This window comes from Falco rusticolus, chromosome 8, assembly GCF_015220075.1.
Source record: "Falco rusticolus isolate bFalRus1 chromosome 8, bFalRus1.pri, whole genome shotgun sequence".
NCBI lineage: Eukaryota > Metazoa > Chordata > Aves > Falconiformes > Falconidae > Falco > Falco rusticolus.
In genome coordinates, this window is record NC_051194.1 from 31,839,558 (window position 1) to 31,859,787 (window position 20,230).

A 20,230-nucleotide genomic window follows, 5' to 3' on the forward strand; every position below is an offset into this window, starting at 1 on the left:
AATCTGAAAACTGGAAAGACCACAATTCCCCTTGGATCTATGCGATTGTTCAAGATCTGACACCTGAAAGAAAATGCTTTGGAAGATACCAGAGGGGTCAAGCATGCAGTGACTTGCTGTGCTAGCTAACCTGCTAACAAGACAGGAAGTGTGGCTCTTCCTTCACTTCATTTTACATTTTTCCCTGTTCTGGGGCACAAGAACAGAAATTATGACCACCAATAGAATTTAACTCTGATCCATTAAGAAAGCCTGCCATCTCCTGGTTTTTTCAACAATAGCCTTCCTTGAAAAAAAAGTTGGTTTAGTTAAATCTTACAGCTGATCATAAAGTCATGCTTGCTCTGAACCTTTAAGGGAAAATGTCACTGATGATAAAGGACAGGCAAGTGAAAGTTGGAAAGGCTAATGCATTATGACTACACTATATAGGTTAAGCCAACGTGTGCAATAATTATAACTATACAGCTTGACACAGTTTATAAAGGCTTGAACCGTAAAAGCTCAGAGTCCAGTAATACAAGCCATTGAGCGTTCTCTGACGGAGCGCTGTCCAAGGTCCCACCGAGCCTCAATCCAAAAAACCAGTATTGCATAACAGACATATAAGAAATAACCATTCTCATGAATATTAAAACTCCTGTAAATGGCAATCTGAAAGAGTCTTAAACATAAAAGTAACTCACACTGGTTTTAAGGACATGCAGAATTACGTAAAGCAGAAGAGTAGTGTAAAACTGTGGAGGTAGGAGAATACCAACAAGATTGGGCAAAGGAGGGGTGAGTCACTTCAAAGAAATCACTAGTAAGTGTATTCCTAACTGCATCTTGCAGAAAATATGACAATGAACTCATATGATATTTTCTTGAAGGTATTCTGTTATTCAGAACAGGGCTGAAAGCACACTCAGGTAGAGGTACCACAGATTCCTTGACATGTTCTATGTCCACTATTTAGTTTCCTCCTCTGTCCAGACTGATGACAGTCTAATCCCCTAATATGTATACTTTGTAACAAAATAGTATGTTACTGTATATTTGTATTTATTTGTATATTTAAATTTTGGTGGTTGAGAGTAATACACTTCTGTATAATTAGTATTGCAACAGTGCCCAGAGCTCCCTGATACATACAGGCCTTCTCTGTCATAGGTCCTATAGAAACATATTTTTAAAATTAGTCCTTGCTTTAAGGGCTTGATATCTAAGTACAAAAAGGCAGTGGGAATAAAGAAATATGGCTATCCTCATCTCACAGATGAAGATGTACTTACTGTACACTTAATGATCACTTAAGGTAATGTGAGCATCTACAACACAACAAGGCATTGAGTTCTGTTCTCGTAAGTCCCAGACAGATGTCTGCACTGCAAAATCTTTTTTATTATTTTATACATGAAGGAAACAAACATTTAAAGCGTAAACATCATTTTGAACATAGGCATACTGTCTGTCTTAATGAAATCAGGGGCCTGAGCTCAAGGAGTTTAATATTTAAGGTATCTGTTCCCCATCCGTAATCAGAAGAATGCTAATGCCATTGTTTAAATAATGCTTTGTTTAATTCAAGATTTTCAACCCCTTCTTCCTTGAAGGAAGAATTTTGCACTGTTTAGAGTAAAGGTAAAAGGATTGTACCTTTTTTGAATTGTTACATAAAGAAAGTATTACTCTCCAGCACAAAAAGATTTACACAATTTAGGAAGAAACATAACAATTCAACTATGTGACGTTACCTGAAAGTTTTTCCACAATAGTTGCATCCTTCCATAAGCTTTTAGATTTCTAGGTAAATGTTTGAAAATGAGTAAGACTGAAGAAAACTCAGAAGAATATTGCACTCCATTCTCCATCATCTTTTTCGCTAACAACATGAGAAACATAGGGCTACTATTCAAGGAAGTAAAATCTGACTTAAAATTTCAGGAACCAACTTTAAAACAATTTTAAAAAATCATAAATGGCATAATCGAATTAAATTAGAAGTATTCAGCAAGGTGTAGAAAATTTTGTAGTGAAACAGTGGCCTGTGACAGGTAAACAAAGGAACACATGTAAGGGACAACTTGGGGGGGGGGGGGGGTAGTAACCTCAATCCTTCATTCTCTTTCCTCTTCAACTAATGGCAAGTTTGTGTTAGAGCGATCTCCCAGCTAGGATGACATCTTGTGTTCGAACTTCCATCAACGAAATGCCACAGATCTGTCACCATACAGCTGCCATGCACCCAGAACATCCAAAGTTCTCACCCTCCCCTCCATATTTTATCTTCAAAATAGTTACAAAGAGTTTTAGCTGACCCTATGTATTTCACTTACTGTCTCAGCTTTCATACTCGGAGTTCAACTGTGACTTTATATTATATGAAGAGGGCTATTTTAAATGAAGATATGTAAATGGTAAGACAATATAAAAGACACACTCCTGAATAAGAGGCAGTAATATACTTATTAGGAATCTTTAAATTAATGAGGGCACTGTAAAAGGAAAGCCTTTTATGCCTGAGAAAATTATTATTTTAAAGATTATGATCCTGTCAGTCTGTAAGTTATATGCTAGCTGTTACACCTGCAATTTGATTAATCTGTTAAGTAATCACTTGATCCTACTTGTAGCCTTTGCAGTATTTTGAAAAAAACTTCACTAATTTTTGGTTTTTTTTTTAAACAGGAAAATATGAAATAATTGATCTTCATATCTAAAGAAAAATATTATGAATTTAAGTGCTATCTTTGTAAAAGTGACTACCTTACTGTCATGTGCCAAACAAGCTATTTATCAGCTCTTACTGGGGATGGTAGAACAGTTGAAACAAACAGCTGTAAACAGCCTCCTGTTTACAGAATAGAAAATGTTTGATCACTATTTCATTCAATTCAGAAACGCAATTTCTGAGTACCCCAAAAATACGTTGTAAGTTTAAATTACAGATATCAGAAACAACTTTCTGCATTGCTAAAATAAAACAAAATAAAATAAAATCTAAACTATTCATCTATGTGCCATGCATGCTTTTACACTATGGTTATCCTCATGGTACCCTCCTGCCTGCCAGTAGTAGATTACAAATTGTGTACTGCTCTTGTATTATGTATTATTTGTTCTCTCATTGCCTCTGTGAGGATAAAAATGTATATAGCACCTTGTTTTCCTAGAGGATTTTTTTTTTGGAGTGTGTAGGTGTTAAATATAAAATGTCTATATATTTATTTTGGAAATGGCAAAGCTTTCTTAACAAAAGAGAGTTATACAATTATAACAGAAAACCCCACTGTGACAACTCTGACAAACAAACTTGCAGATACCTTTGCATCCATCACTTGCATACATACACAGATTTTTTTCTTACATAAGTAAGACACATTTGAAAAAAAATTGTATCTGATACTTGGTTTTAAACCAAGTCCCTATCTAGAACTTACTACTGTCTGACAGATAAATCTGATCTATCAGGGAAATTTATAATCTGTTAAAAATTACAAGACAACTCTGAAAGGTTCTCCAAGCAATAAAAAGCTCTAGTTCTCTAGTTCAAAACTTTTAGCTTAATGGTGCAGATGTTCACAAATGACATCACTAGTGGTTTTGTTCATGTCCAACCTAAGACATCAGAAAAGCATTTTTTCAGACATTCTGCTTTCTGGAAATAAAACCTATCTGCCTTAATTCAGCTCTGTACCACAACTCGAGTACCCAGAAATGACCACACACTTTTGTTCCATGATCTTTTCTATGTGGGATTTTGATATCTTTTGTATAAATCACCATTGTCTACCCGCAATGATAAAACTGAAGTCAATGACTACTTTTGTATTACACTGTTAATCAACACAAGTTTAGTTAATGGTAAGTAGGAGCAAAGATTTTGAATTTGGCTTTAATGATGAATTGGGAGATAAAATACTGACACTGGCAGCACATTAAAAACATTCATCTTCAGAGATAAATTCACAGTATCTAATATGGACTTACTCAGGTCTATAAGGGCTTGGCTAACTCAAAACATGGTTCCCTACAAACTTTCCTGCAAGATCATATGTAGAGAATTTGAGACATTTTGACAACAACTCAATAAACATTGGAGAAAATCCTATTGTTAGTAACGATTGCCTAGTAAATCAAGTAATTAGGAATGAATCTGTCGGACAGAAATGAGACAGGTACTGGGGGAATTCATATGATATCTAAGAAATGCAGACTTCAGAGAAAAGGAAACCATTAACATCAGTTAGTGGTTTAAACTATTGCCTAGACCTGTCACAATAAAATTATCATTATTGCCTTCTGAGTCTTCTTGTTTGTAACTTTCCACAATTGCAGCTTGAAGAAAAAACAAAGACAAAAAGAAAGAAGCTCATAAAACATGTTTTGAAAATTCCAGAGAAGCATTCTGTTTTGCTAACTCTTACCAACATGTTTTACAAGATATTGAGACAAGGCAATCTTGGAGCACGTGATATTTTGCCACCTAATGAAACCTCTAATTTCTGAGTTCCTATACTTAATGCCATGACATCTGTTTACACAGATGCAAGATCATCATTTATCTACAAACACAACAAAGTTTTCCTTGAGTGCCATGCTGATAATAGCCAACTGACGTAGCCAATATATTCTGCTCAGTGGCATCTAACATAACTTCTCAGGACAGTTTATCAGTTTGGGCCTCATGCCACACTAATGCAATTTCACAAAGACTTGCCAAGTCAGCTGGGACCCAACATGGACACTGAGGTGAGCTCTTTATTTAGGATTTTACCTGATCAGTGTTTCCAGGTCCTAATTCTTGGCAGAGCTGAGGATGTGATGATGTGGATGAAAGCAAAATAGCAATGATCCTGGTTAAGATAAGAACACGTGGACCATACGATGCCTGAAGGACACCCTCAGCATAAGTATTAGTGTCAGCTACCTCCTGCCCAGATGTTTAATTCACTCTATCTGTGCAATGACTGTATTTCAGAAAGGATCATCACCTGTGTTAAACCTGGATCCAAATAGCAAACCTAGTCACATATGTATAAATAAGTACAGACTAGGAAGAGCAAACCCATATCTACTTAAAAAAAACATTCTGTGCACACAATATAAGGTAGCCAGGAAGGAAACATGTCCAGAACTTAAATTACTGAGTTGCAGTAAGGAACTTTTACCTGCTTAAAATTCAGCCTTGAACCAAGTTCCCCTGGAGTTTTGTACCAAAAGCCTTTCTTGCAGAGGACAGTTCACTTTATTTTCAAACATGGCTGATAGAGATGGCAGTTACCCTTTCAACTGAATTAGCCAGTGGCCAGACCTGTTATCCAGTCTGTGAAAGTCTGGACAAGATCACACAATTCATACTCTGAAGAACAAATTTAGATCTCATCCTTGTGATCCATACAGGCTCTGCAAGACAACAACTACAGATGGTGAAAAATTACTTTTGTTTCAATAGCTTTAAAAAAAAATAAATGTTATATGCAAGAAAGACTTCGAAATTACTATAGTAATAGTTCTGCAGTTTATTCTGCCTTACAGCAAGGTATTGCAGGCTGAACCTTACAGTTTGTAGTTCAGATTTCTAACAGGGTGGTTACTGGTTAAAACAGCCAAGCAACCTGCCGCAAATCCCTGTACTGTTTGTGCCATCTGCTGGTCAGGAAGGATGGGAAGGGCGCTGCAGGAACTGCGCTGTGGAAGAGGATGCAGAGCCAGAAAAAAAAAAAAAAAAGAAAAGAAAAAAGAAAAAAAAGGAGGACAGCAAAAGGAAAAGTCATGCTGCCGATCACTGGAATCGAGGTGCAGCTGGGAGCTCCAGCTGGAAAGAGCTGCCTAACAGAGCTCCAAGAAACCGTGCCCTGGAAGCGGCCGGCTCCCAGACCTGGCCCGCTGGCTGGCACTGAAAGCCCAGGGGGTTTCCACGTTTTTCGCAGCTATCAGGAGGAGCCGGCAGTGGGCCAGGCGGCTACGGAAGATGCAGGACCGCCCCGACGGCACGGCTCTGTGCTTTATCCCCGGGGTCGGCGCCGGGGGTCCTGCCGGCCCGAAAGTGTCAGAGCTTGGCGCTGGAGGGAGGCAGGGGCTGCCCGCGGGAGGGCACGCAGGGGGTACCTGAAACCACCTCTCCTACATGTGGCACCGCGCAGGTGGATGGATGCCCGGGAACATAACTCCTCGCGTTGGAGTTAAGCACCTGTAACCACCAGCGGAGGCAGCGCTACCGGGCGAAGGGGCGCTGTGGGGTAACGGGTGCCTGTGGCGGAGACAGCGAGTCCCTTCCCAGGGGTAAAACGGGGCGCTAAGGGACGGGCAGCGGGGACAAGCGCCCACGGCCGGACAGGCGGCGCGGCGCGGTAGCCGTGCCCGGGCTCGCCCCGCCGCAGGGGTGACCCAGCCGCTGCCGGCCGGCGCTGTCACCTCCGGGCCGCCGGGGGGCGCTGCGGGCCGCCCATCAGGCCTGGCGGCCGGGCGGCGGTTCCGGCGGGCCCGCGTGCGCCGCGCTGCACCCCCCACGCGTGGCGGGCTGAGCGGGGCCGGGCGGCGGCGATGTCGGTGTCGGTGGCCGCGGGCAACCTGCCCATGCGGCTGCTCCGCAGGAAGATCCACAAGCGCAACCTGAAGCTGCGGCAGCGCAACCTGAAGCTGCGGGAGGCCGAGGGGGCAGGTACGACGGGGACGGGACGGGGACGGGGACGGGCGGGCGGCCCTGCGGGGCCTCTCCCCGGCCGAGCGCTTGCGGAGCCGTCGCTGATGTTGTGTTTTTCCCCCCCTTGTCTCTCCGGAACGTGCCCCCGCGCCGTGCAGTGCCCGTGCCCGGCGAGGCGGCATCGCAGGGCACCGCGGCGGCGGTCGCCCCCGAAGCAGAGGCCCCCGGGGTAGAGCCGGCGGCGGCCGAGGAGCGCGGGGAGGCGGCGGTCGCTCCCCGCGGCGGGGAGGCGAGGAAGAAGAAGAAGAAGAAGAGGAAGGCGGCGGCTGATGCTCAGGGCGGTACGTTAGCGTGACAAACACAGCCAGGCCCTCAGCACTGAGGTGTTCCTGGGGACCCCGGAAAGCGCCTACTGTCGGTTTCCGCCCTGTCGGACAGAGTTCGTGGGCCCGGCTGTGGCCAGCACCCTGGTGTGCCCGGGAGGTCCTCGGCATTACCGGTCCTGTTCCAGCTGTAACTTTGGAGCTTTAATACATACTAAACCAGTAGCAACCAGTTGTTGCATAGGATTCTGTTTTATAACACAAAGTATGGTTGTTTGCTTGCTTATAATAGATATCAAACACGTCAACCCAAAGCAGAGCTTTGACAGCTGGGTGCCGTCAGTGCTTGAATGTGCAGCCAGCACATCTTCCAGCAGTGCATCCCACCTTGGGCAACAGCTTTGTATTATGAAACTAAAGTATGCTGGAAAACTACCCCCAAAAACTATACCCCACAAGCGCTGCTACATCTGTGTATATTTTTACATGTATATATGTATAGAGACACATACGCACATAGGTATTTGAAGCTTCTATCCCTTAAGTATTTATCTTTGTGCCACTTACTACGGTTATGCAGATAAAGAGGTGCTGTCACACTCAGCAGATTCAGGTATTTAAAGCAGAACGGAGACATTGCATTTCACATGTCCTGAGCACAAACTGTGTTGGAAAGTTGATGGCTGCATTACAGATAGGAAATAATTTTGTAACTTGTTAAAGGATAATTTATCATGTTTCCACAGAAAATGTCATATAATATACATTAAGCTTTGTTATTCTACTATGCAAAGTGGATTGTGTGGAAGGAGCTTAGGAATATTTTTGCTGTCTGCCTCAGAAATTTCCACAGAAACTTGCCTCCCCTTCTCCTGCCCTGCTCCCACACCATGAAAAAAGCATGACATTTGTACATGGTTTATAGCCTAAAGAAATTCACTCTGTGGAACAACTTTTAATGATGAACATATCCTTCGTATCTCTGACTTGTCTACTGTAAAATAACATTCTAGATACAGAAACTAAAAAAGCAAAAACTGAAGAAGATGAATCTGTGGAGGTAGAAGATGAAGATAAGCAGGATTCTGGAGAGAAAGAAGTGGAGGAGGAGGAGGGAGAGGAGGATGAAGTGCCCAGTTTACCATTAGGTGTAACAGGTATCTTGCATTCTCTTTTTCACGTGTGCAAAAATCCAGGGTCTGACACTTTCTTCCAGAGCAAGTTTCAGTTTTCAAATTAGTTTTATAAGTCAGATGTTTGAATGTCAGTGACATGACACTGGCAACTGTACAGTTGTCACTCAGTTACTGTTCTTTGAAATTTGCATTATATGCACACTCTTGTTAGTCTTAAAATTGCTAGTGAAAACATTTAAAAACCTATATACCCACATAATGTTTTACTGCAGAGGAAAAAGTCAATTAAGAGCAAGATGGAGGTGTATGACTAGTAAACTTGGCAGGAGCAGCAGTGCATTCGTGTTTTAACAGCTTTGTAGTATTCTTAGGGACACATTAATAGGGAGTATTTTGTCAGTGTCTTAGGATATTATGGAAGAAAGGAATAAGGAAAAGTCCTTTAATTTTTTTTCATCTAGGTCAGTGGATGGAATTGAAGGAATAAGTTTGACTATTTTTTTTTCCCCCCCTTTCTTCAGGTGCTTTTGAAGACAATTCTTTTACTTCCCTGGCTGGTGTTGTCAGTGAGAATACATTGAAAGGCATAAATGACATGGGTTTTACACACATGACTGAAATTCAGCATAAAAGTATTAAGCCGCTTCTGGAAGGCAGGTAAGAAATACATCTTTTCAATCACTATATTGACCCCATATGTTGTGTAAATTTTGCTAGCAAGCTAACTACATGAAATGTGACTTTCTGCAGCTAAACTGTTGGGGTTTTTAAAATACTTTCTCATATGTTTTATGTATTTGGTTTATAGACATTAATACAAGTGAACAAAGTATATCTGTGTTGCACCTGAAAAGTATTTAGGATAAGCTCATGGAAACTGCTTTGCATCTGGCTTTGGCAGCAGAGAAGTCTGTTTTCACTAGTCTTCTTATCAGGGTGTCTCAAAGACGCTGTCTCATGCTGTCACTAGTGACAGATTACTGTGGACTACATCTGCCACCAAACTCTTTAATACCAACTCTACTGGTTTTCTTTAAGCCTTGTTACGTTTTTACATTGTCACTGTTGTTCAGAATAGGATTGTTCCTTTCTCTGTACGATCAACTAAATACTACTTTTTCTAACTTTGCTGTATACAGGGATATTTTAGCAGCTGCAAAAACAGGCAGTGGCAAAACACTTGCGTTTCTTATTCCTGCAGTAGAGCTCATCTACAAGCTAAAATTCATGCCTAGAAACGGTAAGGCTCTTTATTTCACAGTGGAATTTTACTGTGGCATGGCCATTTAGGGACATGGCTGGGAGGGGGATTGGACAAGTTGTAACTTACTCTTGTCTGATATATTTTTTAGGAACAGGTGTTATTATTCTTTCTCCTACTCGGGAGCTTGCTATGCAGACCTATGGAGTTCTTAAAGAACTTATGAATCATCATGTTCACACCTATGGTCTGATAATGGGGGGTAGTAACAGATCTGCAGAAGTACAGAAACTTGGAAATGGAATCAACATAATTGTGGCAACACCAGGAAGACTGCTGGATCATATGCAGGTAGATAAAATATTCATGTCTAATCTGTGTTAGTAAAACATAATAAAACGCCTGTCCTTGTCTGGCTCTGAATTTGTTAATCTTCTAGAACACTCCAGGTTTCATGTATAAGAACTTGCAGTGTTTGGTAATTGATGAGGCGGATCGTATCTTGGAGGTTGGATTTGAAGAAGAAATGAAACAGATCATAAAACTTCTACCAAGTAAGAAAAAAAATCTGTCTTTCTTGGAAATCATTTGACTAACATTATGTATCCTTTATGACTCGATTATTATAAGAGAAGTCATTAATTTTTATAGTTCTGTAAATGCACTTCAGAGTGGTTGTCTTACTCTGTCCTTTTCTTCTGATAGTATATATTACTTTATTTTACATCATGCATCTGAAGGACAGAGTTTTCATATGCACTTTAGGAATATAATTTTATTCATGTAAGATCCTTTTAGTTTAACATCTATGTTCTTTCATTCATCTTCCGCTGCCCATTTATTTCCTACAATTCATTATTTCCTAATAAGGCTTAAATAGAAGGGAAAAGGTCTTCTGACTTGCAGTTTGAATTTTCTTCATACCTCCAAGAACAGTATCTTAAGGACGTTTAAGAAGGGAAGTTTAAGGCAGTTTAAGCTTAGGAGACTGGAACATCTCCCTTATGAGGAAAGGCTGAGAGAGCTGCGCCTGTTTAGCCTGGAGAAAAGACAGAGAGGGGATCTTACCATCTGTACAAGTATCTTAAGGGCAAGTGTCAAGGGAATGGGGCCAGGCTCTTTTCAGTGACGCCCAGTGACAGGACAAGGGCCGCAGGCACAAACTGAAATAGAAGTAGTTCTGTGTGAATATGAGGAAGAACTTTATTTTGAAGGTGACAGAGCACTGGAACAGGCTGCCCAGAGTGGCTGTGAAGTCTCCTGCTCTGGAGATGTTCAAGACCCACCTAGATGCAACTCCGTGATACCTTCTCTAGGTGAACCTGCTTTAGTAGAGGGTTGGACTGGATGCTCTCCAGAGGTCCCTTCCAACCCCAACCATTCTGTGATGAAGTACTTGCCTTGAAATCTTCTCCTAATTTCTCATTTAGCTATTCATTATAATTGATGTATTAAACACATTCTCAGAGCCAAACAGGCTCTCTCCCTTTAACTTTCAAAATGTAGAAAAAAAACCCCATGGAAACAGTACATGAAAAAGCAGTGATAAATAGTTTGAGGTTCCACATCTTAAATGCAGATCTGCGTGTTTAAAATACAGATATATAAATGTAATAAATAACATCCCATAAGGACTGTTAATGAACAGTGCTAAAAATGGAAGTAGGAAAACGATGTGTTCTTCATGGTGGAAAATTACAGATAAAAGAAATTTTTACTTTGCATGAGTTTAAATATTTTTTGTCTCATTAGGAAGTAAATTATATTTTGAAACAGACACTTTGAAATAGAAAAGCAGTTTTTCAAAAACAGTGGCACCAGTTGTTCAGCAGGAACAATTGCTACTGTTCTTGCAGCTGTGAAATGGAACAGGCTAAGTCTGCATTTTCCATGTACTTGTGTAACAAGAAAATGTTACAGGATCAGGATGTGTATTTGAGCTAAGAGATGACAGGCAGGCAGATTTCCTACACGGGCTCTAAGACCTTTGAAGTCACTGAGGTCCTATACAGATGGACTGCCACATGACTAAATAGCATGCACAAACGTGTATGTTCAAGACTGATTTTGCGAGACAAACAGTAACAATGCGCTTTTGTAAGTTTTTTTTTCTTGCACAGTCCAGCATGAATTTTTTTTTTTTAACACAAGCATTTTAATATGGGAGTAAAACTGATTTATAGTTAGAATTACAAGGTTGGTCTCTATGTAAATCATTGGTCTGTATCTAAATTGGATTGCAAATAGTTATTAACATTTTCCCAGAGATAATACTGTGTTTTGATAGCTGTTAGGATTTTGGGGGTAGGGGCAGCCTAAGTAAACATACTGTACGATCCATAATACAACTACACCTCTCTTTGTCAGCAGCAGTATGTTTAAACTCGAATTTAATTGAAAAAAGTAGGGGAGTTTGCAGCTGGAGATTTTATGGACTTTCTGTTTGAATTCTCGTTCAAAAAATGAGGCTGTCTTTTTCAAAATAAATATTTTTTCAGAGCGCAGACAGACAATGCTTTTTTCTGCTACACAAACCAGAAAGGTTGAAGATCTGGCAAAGATCTCTCTGAAGAAAGAGCCGTTATACGTTGGGGTTGATGATAACAAGGAGACAGCAACAGTAGATGGTCTTGAACAGGTAAAGCACAGATGTTATTAAAAGGAATATGATCTGTGAAGTCCAGTATGTTTTTAACTGGGTTGTACAGACGCTATCTTAAAATGCATTTATCGTTCTAATGGGCAAAAGCTGTCAATTGCCTGAAGGGCTTTATTTAGTCTCCTAACTATAGTAAGTTATGTGTATCTAGTCATTGTTTGCAGGACACATGATATAAAACCTCATGAAATAGTAATATAGTTACACTTGTCTGTTCTTACCTGTATTACACACCTACACTCCAGTTGTCTTTCTGACTATTTTCATGTTGGTTACTAGAGATAAATACACTTCAGATATATTTCATTATTGCTGCTGCAGATAGTAGCTAAATGGAGTTGCACAGTAGTTTGTGTTTGTGCAGTTGACATGATGAATGTTGTTATAAAATTACCGGTAGCTAGCTATTACCTTAATGGAGTAAACCAGTAGCAAGAATTCCATAAACTAAAATTCTTGACATCATAAAAAAAAAATGTTAGGGAACCTATGCAGTTTTTTTTCATGCCTGATGTCAGTAATTGAAAGTTCTGGAAATTAATTTTTATTGTGTAAACTAATTACTTTTCACTGAACTTATGCTAGTAATTTTAATTTAAAATTACTTCATATTTCAAGTTAGTACAGAAGTTTCTTGCCAGCTTTATCATCTTTAGGAGTTTCATGTACGAAGGAGAGGGACAGCCCATAAACAGAGTGGTTTGGCCCAGTATAGCTGGAAGAATTATTTGTTTCACAACATAACACTTCCCTGATTTAATGGTATTGCTGAAACAAAAGTTTGTTCCATACTGCTTTATTTAACAATATTTTAAAAATTTCCAGGGATATGTCGTGTGTCCATCTGAAAAAAGATTCCTTTTGCTATTCACATTCCTCAAGAAGAACCGGAAGAAGAAACTAATGGTATTTTTTTCTTCATGTATGTCAGTAAAGTACCACTATGAACTACTCAACTATATTGATCTGCCTGTTTTGGCCATTCATGTAAGTATTTTATTCATTGATTTTTAATGTGGTAGTGGTACCTGTAAGTTGCTACTGACATACTTGCCTTGTTTTTTTCAGTCCGGTTTCTAATAAAAGATGCCGCGTTCAGAAAAATGATGATGATCTCGATTAGTCTGTAGAGGAAGGAGATAAAGACTGTATAATAACAACACCTCAATACTGTTAATCTTGCTATTTTCCAGACCAGGACTGAACACTGATATTAATTTATGCTCTATGTGTAGAAAGCTTTCTGTTTTCTTCCAAGAGGTTGCCTTTTACAAGCACTAAAACTCAATTTGTGGAGCAAAGCTATTGTCAGAGGAATTCAAGTGCTGTGATCTCTGAAGTGTTGTGTGCTTTTTCTAAGGCCAGGGTGATGTTTGGTTTTATTATGCCAGTTCTTACCATTTGGATGAGTATTTAAAATATTTTGTCAAAACCACAAAATGTGTAGTTTAGGAGAAAGAATTGACTGAAAGTTTATGAAACAGTTATAACTGACCATAAATGTCCTTTTTTAATTTTGTTCTTGTGGAGGTTTTTTTGGTATACTTTGATAGAACTGATACAAGTATGGTAGTTGGTTGATTGTTTTTTAACCTGTAATCTATCTTATTGCTAGATTTGCAAATGTCCTTTTTATACAGAAAGATGCCTCAAATTATTTTACATTTTTGGCAGTGCTATAGTATGTGAAATGAGATTTAAGCTTACAAGTTGGCAGACTTTTTTTTTTTTTTTTTCTTTCCCCTTCAGTTGATAGTTCATCATTAATGCGTCTGTTCCCTTCTCCTTCTAGGGCAAGCAGAAACAAACCAAACGTACTACAACATTTTTCCAGTTCTGTAATGCAGAATCTGGAATACTGTTGTGCACTGATGTAGCTGCGAGAGGATTGGATATTCCTGAAGTTGACTGGATTGTCCAGTATGACCCTCCAGATGATCCAAAAGTAAGTTAAGGAGATAAGAGAAACTTTGCAGCAGCAAGTCAAATCGTAGCTACAAATGTAGTTGTAGAGAAAAGTTGAAACTGCTGCTTGACAGAGGCCAGGATTCAGCCATGTTCATCTCTCACTGCTGATTTTGTCTGTTTCTTTGACCAGCTCCTAGGAAATGCTCCATGTAGCTGAGACCTTTGTTAACCTTTTTAAGAGCTGCTTTTAAAAACTTTATTCTTTGTGCTGTTAAATTAATTTGAAATCTAATAAGTTAAACAACAAAACTCTTCTCAGGAGGAGTATGAGCTAATATGCATCACTGTCTCCTAACAGCTTTTGCAGTGGAAATTTGGGGTTTTCTTATTTGAATAAATGTCCAGTGTAAACAAGCAAACCTCAAAAAACTCAATTCTGACATATACAGCAAATATACCAAAAGCAAGGTTTTATTTTCATTTATAGTAGAGTGAGATTTTTTTTTTATTTCAGTAAAAGGTAAAATACTTTTAGTCAGGGATTCTGTCTCAGCCTAATTATGCTTTGCGTCTTCAGCACTTAAGTTTCCCTCATCCATGTGTCAGTGCTAAGAAAAAGTCTTAAAAAATAATGGATTATGTATTACACTAATGTTAAAATCGGGGGGGATGGAGGGTGGGGTGTGCAGCTGTTTGATTATTACATGTTTGAAAGACTGATTGGACTTGCTGTTTCTTATTTTTTCCAAAAGGAATATATTCATCGTGTTGGTAGAACTGCCAGAGGCATAAATGGTAGAGGGCACGCTCTGCTCATTTTACGACCAGAAGAACTGGGCTTTCTTCGTTACCTAAAACAAGCCAGGGTAAACTTATGTCTAACTTTTAAAGTTTTTTAAACTGTGCAACAGGTTTTTTAAAGGCAAAAACTGTAACAATCAAACATTTTAATTTTTTAAGCAAATAGGTTCTGTTGTTTAGACTAAAGTCAGCAACACAAAGGTAAATATTAAGTGTACATACAGTAGCTTTGCGAATGTGCAACTTGTGTTAGTAAAAATTAAATGAATTTTTTGTGACCTCTCTATGGAAGGATACTGGGAGTTTGACCATCCAGAGGAAATAAAAAACCTGGAAGTTGCTTCTGTAGGTTTTGGTTTTTTTTCTGTTTAAAGACTCAGTTCCATATTGTTTAATTCCAAAAGAAGCATAGCTTTCTTCAAAACATAATCATTTTAGTATGAACAAACTGCACGGTTTTTTGGTTGCTCTCCAGATTTTTGCCACTTATAATTGAAGTGGTATAGCTTCTAAAGCAAAAGCTAGAGTGGTAAAATTACATGACATACTGAGCACCTTTACTATTCTAGCTTAAAGGAAGTGATAATACTGGCATATCGATGTAAAGGCAAGCAATAGGACAAGGGGAAAACAGCCTGAAGTTACCCCAGGGGAGGTTTAGATTGGAGATTGGGAAGAATTTCTTTACTGAAAGGGTGGTCAAGCATTTGAACAGGCTGCCCAGGGAAGTGGTGGATTCACCATCCCTGGAGGTAATTAAAAGACATGCAGATGTGGGGCTGAGGGGCATGGTTTAGTGGTGGACTTGGCAGTGCTGGGTTTACTTTGGATTTTCTGATCATAAAGGTCTTTTCCAACCTAAACAATTCTATGATACAGCTGTGGTATTAAAAAAATGAATCTTCTGTAATGCAACAGGTCTTAGGTCCTAAACACGTTCACTATTTACACAGCATAAATAATTTTTATATTTTATTTCTTTTTTTTTGTTTAAGGTACCACTAAGTGAATTTGAATTTTCTTGGTCAAAAATTTCAGACATCCAGTCTCAGGTATGAAATGACTTCATACTACAGCTACTCTGAATACCTGTGTAATAATTTATGTGGAGAAATTTATAGTCTATAATGGCTGCAGTTTAAGAATACATACACTTGTTTAGAAAAGTTTCTGTAGATGAGTACTGTGCAGTAAATCCTTCTGTTATATTGTCCCTTTTAATAGCTAGTATTAAATTGTCATCATTATTTGCTTGTAAGAATTGTTTTTTCCCATTACATCACAAAGCCACGGTGATGTAAACCTGCTTTCAACTTTTAAACAGAATGTTCTTGTCTGGCATAGCAAACAGGGGCTTGGTAGCTTTTACTGAATAGTTGTGTATCTGCAGATTAATTGTGAGTAACATATGTCTTAAAAGATGATTTACTTAGACTTCACTGTGCAGAAAGAGAGCCAGTATCAACACTTAGAAATGTTAGTGTGCAGTCCAGGTGTATTTTTAACTAGCTGGTGTTAATAAAGCCCAGCATCAGCTAAACCTGTTCTGTGCTCCAGTGCTACAAAAATAGTCATTGAGCACAAAGTTGAATAAGAACAGTGTAGATAATTCTGTGGATGTGGATTTCTACTGTTGTTTAGTCCTGTGAATCATTATTCTGATAAGAGCTCTGTAAAATTTCTTTGCAGTTTAAATTTGAAATACCAAGTACTAGAAGCAGTGAAGACAGTCCTTGCAGAGAAAGATGATCCTAGTTACAAATGTATTAGGAAGTAATGAAGTCTAATGTAACTTATTTTTAGTGTGCTGAATTAATATATACATTAAACATCAAATGAGGCACTTGGACCAAAAGATTATTGGGAACTTAGCCCACAACAAATAAATTGTCTTAGTCTACACTAGTGCATCTGCATTTTTGTGTTAGAATTAATACTGCTTATTTTATGATGCGTTTGCACCAAATGGATAAGGCTACTTATAGAATTACATGGACTCATACAGTTTAGATGTCTGACATAAAAGTATACTGTTGTTGTCCATTAATTCTCAATACACAGTTTTGTGGTGTGGCTGCAGTTGTATACTCCTCGATTAGCTTGTTAGGGACAACCCAATTTAATATTTCTTTAAATTTTCATATTGCTGAGGCTTGGTACTGTAATTCAGCTTCAGGCTTTTTTGTGCCTCTATTTATAAAAGCACTCTGATATATGTATGTTCACTCTACTGTCACAGGGCAATTTTGCTGAAATGAATAGCGAATGTCACTGCAGCTCACACAGTAAATAATCTGCTTGAATATGATTTATACGTTTGGTACAGCTATAATTGGATATGCCTCTTATTTTGTTTTGGGGTTTTTTTATCCCTCACCAGCTGGAAAAACTGATTGAGAAGAACTACTTCCTTCACAAGTCAGCCCAGGAAGCATACAAAGCTTACATTAGAGCTTACGACTCCCATTCTCTGAAGCAGATCTATAATGTCAATAACTTGGATCTTCCCAAAGTCAGCCTTTCATTTGGTTTTAAAGTTCCTCCATTTGTTGACCTCAGTATCCTTTTACTACAGTGTTTCAAAGCTGAATTTCTGTGTTATGTTAAATGCAACTCATTGATAATTCCTATGCTACTTCAAATCCTGATGATTTTTTTTTGCTATTAATCGCATAAATGCATCAAAGAAAATGTTAAATACCAAATACTAAAACTACAAAAAATGCCTACAAACATCTATGTCTTAGTGCACGTACATGCTGTATGCACTTCAGTTGCTGTGGGGTGGCAGATAACTGGAATGCATACATGCATACATCTTCTAGAGTATTTTTCTCATCCATGTAAAATACTTTCATTGAAAGGTAAGTGTTTAAGTTTAATAATCATGGAATATTGAAACAGAGGGGCAAGAGCATGAAATAGAAGACTGTATCTAGGCTACTATCAAACCTGCCAGTGGATGGAATTTGAAGCAGTACTTTGGCCAACTTAGCTGGACAACTGGAGGAATAAAAGCATTATTTACAATCACAGGCACAAAGTTCTAGTTTTGTCTGTAGTTACGCAACTCAGCTTTTTGTATAATGCTGCTACTTTTTCTCACATTATTAACCCTTACAATATCTAAAAAGCAACATTTCAAATTATTCCTTTTTAAGTTCTTTAACCAATAAAATTCCAGATGTTAACAGCAACCATGGCAGAAGACTACAGAAAAGAGGTGGAGGTGGGGGATTTGGTTACCAGAAAGCAAAGAATGTCCACAAAGCTAAAATCTTCAAACACATCAGCAAGAAATCGGACCGTCGGCAGTTTTCTCGTTAATTACATGTTCATTAAAATGGCTTGTGGCATTGGAATAGACTACCTTGATCAAAACCATCTTGGAGTTACTTCCAATATAAACTGCTCTATTCACGTTTTAGGGGTCTTTATGGTTTTGTTTCTGGGAACATATTTTATACAGGAAGACTCATTGGAAGGCAGACTAAAGATAGAAAGGGAGAATATGGCTAGCTAATGTTGCCACACTTGTTGTAAGGAAAAAGATAGCTGAATATAATTACCTTAAGTCAATACTATAGTGCTTTTTATTAAAGAAAAAACCCAGGTTTTATAGAAGAATTTCCTTCATTTACCCTTTTTTCCTATGCAGGCCTCTGAAAATTGTTGGATTACACAATACAACAGATTACAGTGTAAGATTTAAGATTAAAAAAAAAATCACATGAATCATTACTAGGGTTTTTAGTGCTACAGATCTCTGCTCTGTCCATCAAATATGCTGAAGAATGGAGGAAGACTCCTTTAGAACAGAACATACCTATAAATAATTAAGGTTGTATGAACTTATGATTCATTTCAGTCATATCTGTATTACAAGTACAGTGTCCAAGATTAAAAAAAAATCTCTTAAACTACATCTGAGACATGCTTAACACTTGTTTCTTTTAATGTTGTGATAAAATGGTAACATTCTAGTTTGGTTTTCTTTCCTGTTCTCTTTAAATCTGAATTTATCAATCTGGTAGTCTAGTGTACTCACTTATGAATATGCAAAGAATCAAGAAACGCAAATTGCATAAATTGAAGCACTTAGCCCAGATACTGTTTTTTTAAAATGCTCCATAACCTTGATGCAGTGAGAGTTTTTGCACTGGTTTCTTGTAAGTACAAAAGTGAATTGTTTCTTAGTATTAGTTTATTAGGTCCAAGATACTACCACAGGATTGAGGGGGTGGGGAGACTCGGTAATTGAAATGGGATATAAATACACTCGAAGAATATTTTGAGGGAGAAATAGAAAGACTGCAGTGGAAGAGGAGGGGAATACACATTGCAAACAGAAGAAAAGTGGAGACTAACTACAAAAAGAATACGTTTGGGCCAAAGTAGAGTCTATTACGTGTATTGTTTTCGTATCTACAATTGTAGAGGTAGGTATGTTCTTACAAGGCTACAGTGGTGGTGGGCAATAGTACTTTAAAAATCTGTCAATGCAAGGAAAGAAATGTCACAATCCAGAAATCTGGGCCCTGTGTGATTACAGTAGAACAGCTTTTAATTTACATCTAAAATGTAATCCAGGACCAATTATAAATACAAAAGCATATGTAGTTATTCCAGTATCAAATGGGCTGTTTGTTGTTCCTTAGGTCTTTTGAAGTAGCATGTCAGATTTAAAACTATGGCATGTGCGTTGGAAGTATTGCAGAAAAACACTGGCAAACTTTCTTTTGACCTTTGGAGAAACCGGATTGGGGTTTGGGGAAAACAGTAGGACCATTCTGTTCCAGTGCTTTCATCATTTAGAACTGTGTTGCCTTCTTTTGCCTTTTTTTCCCTTTTCTATGAAACAACTGACTTTAAGCCCTAATGGGCTTTTCAAAACTCGTAATACCATTGGTCAGATATTAAGGACTTCTGATAGGTCAAAATATTTAAGTAGATTAATTTTGTTACTAGGATTTGAGTGTCTTATGCTTCCAGAGTTGCAATGAAAAAGCAAAATCTGCTCTGAAGGGTAAGCAATACTAAGCAGGTGATGCCTGGGCATTGCGTTCTAATCTTTGATTCTGGGGTTTCTTATATATTTATAAATAATAGATGTCAAAATAGTTCTCATGCTTGTTCATTAATAGCACATGTTAAGAATTTCCTCTGAGATCTACAGCATCATACAGTTAAGGGGTTTTGTCTACATCTGCAAGCTGTGCAGTTACAGTATGGGAATTAACTTACATTATAGTGAAATTAACTCTGACAGACTGAGATGAACTGCAAAATCATTTACTTGGAAAGAGATGTAAGCAAAGCTACAGTAAACCACTGTAAAGATCAGAGCGTGGTTATGTGGGAACAAGCAGTGTGAATGAAGTAGTGTGGAGTATTTGTTTGGAACAGGAAAAAAGCTGAGATGATGGGCACAGTCAGTGACCACCTGTCTGACCATGTGCTGCATAGCCAGAACTGGTTGGGCTTAAAAGCCCATCAGAATTCCGGCTACTTTGCTCTGTAGGCAAAAATCTACTTCACAGAGAACGGCTTTTTTCTGTTGCTCCTTGTTCTGGG

General features: G+C 38.5%; 1 protein-coding gene across 2 annotated transcripts; it reads left to right on the plus strand.

The window, feature by feature from the left end:
• Nucleotides 1-6,448: 6,448 nt before the first annotated feature.
• On the plus strand, nucleotides 6,449-18,581 carry DDX18 (DEAD-box helicase 18). Of its 2 annotated transcripts, none has more exons than XM_037397973.1 (14): nucleotides 6,449-6,646; nucleotides 6,787-6,969; nucleotides 7,965-8,108; nucleotides 8,609-8,744; nucleotides 9,227-9,327; nucleotides 9,440-9,639; nucleotides 9,728-9,842; nucleotides 11,787-11,926; nucleotides 12,773-12,934; nucleotides 13,740-13,892; nucleotides 14,608-14,721; nucleotides 15,652-15,708; nucleotides 17,037-17,214; nucleotides 17,841-18,581. In XM_037397973.1, the coding sequence occupies exons 1-14, from the start codon at nucleotides 6,529-6,531 to the stop codon at nucleotides 17,981-17,983; spliced, it is 1,944 nt and encodes a 647-aa protein (XP_037253870.1). In that variant the 5' UTR covers nucleotides 6,449-6,528; the 3' UTR covers nucleotides 17,984-18,581. The 2 variants fall into 2 exon arrangements, with proteins under 2 accessions (XP_037253870.1, XP_037253871.1); XM_037397974.1 differs by having other exon boundaries at nucleotides 6,793-6,969; nucleotides 17,841-17,983.
• Nucleotides 18,582-20,230: the final 1,649 nt, after the last annotated feature.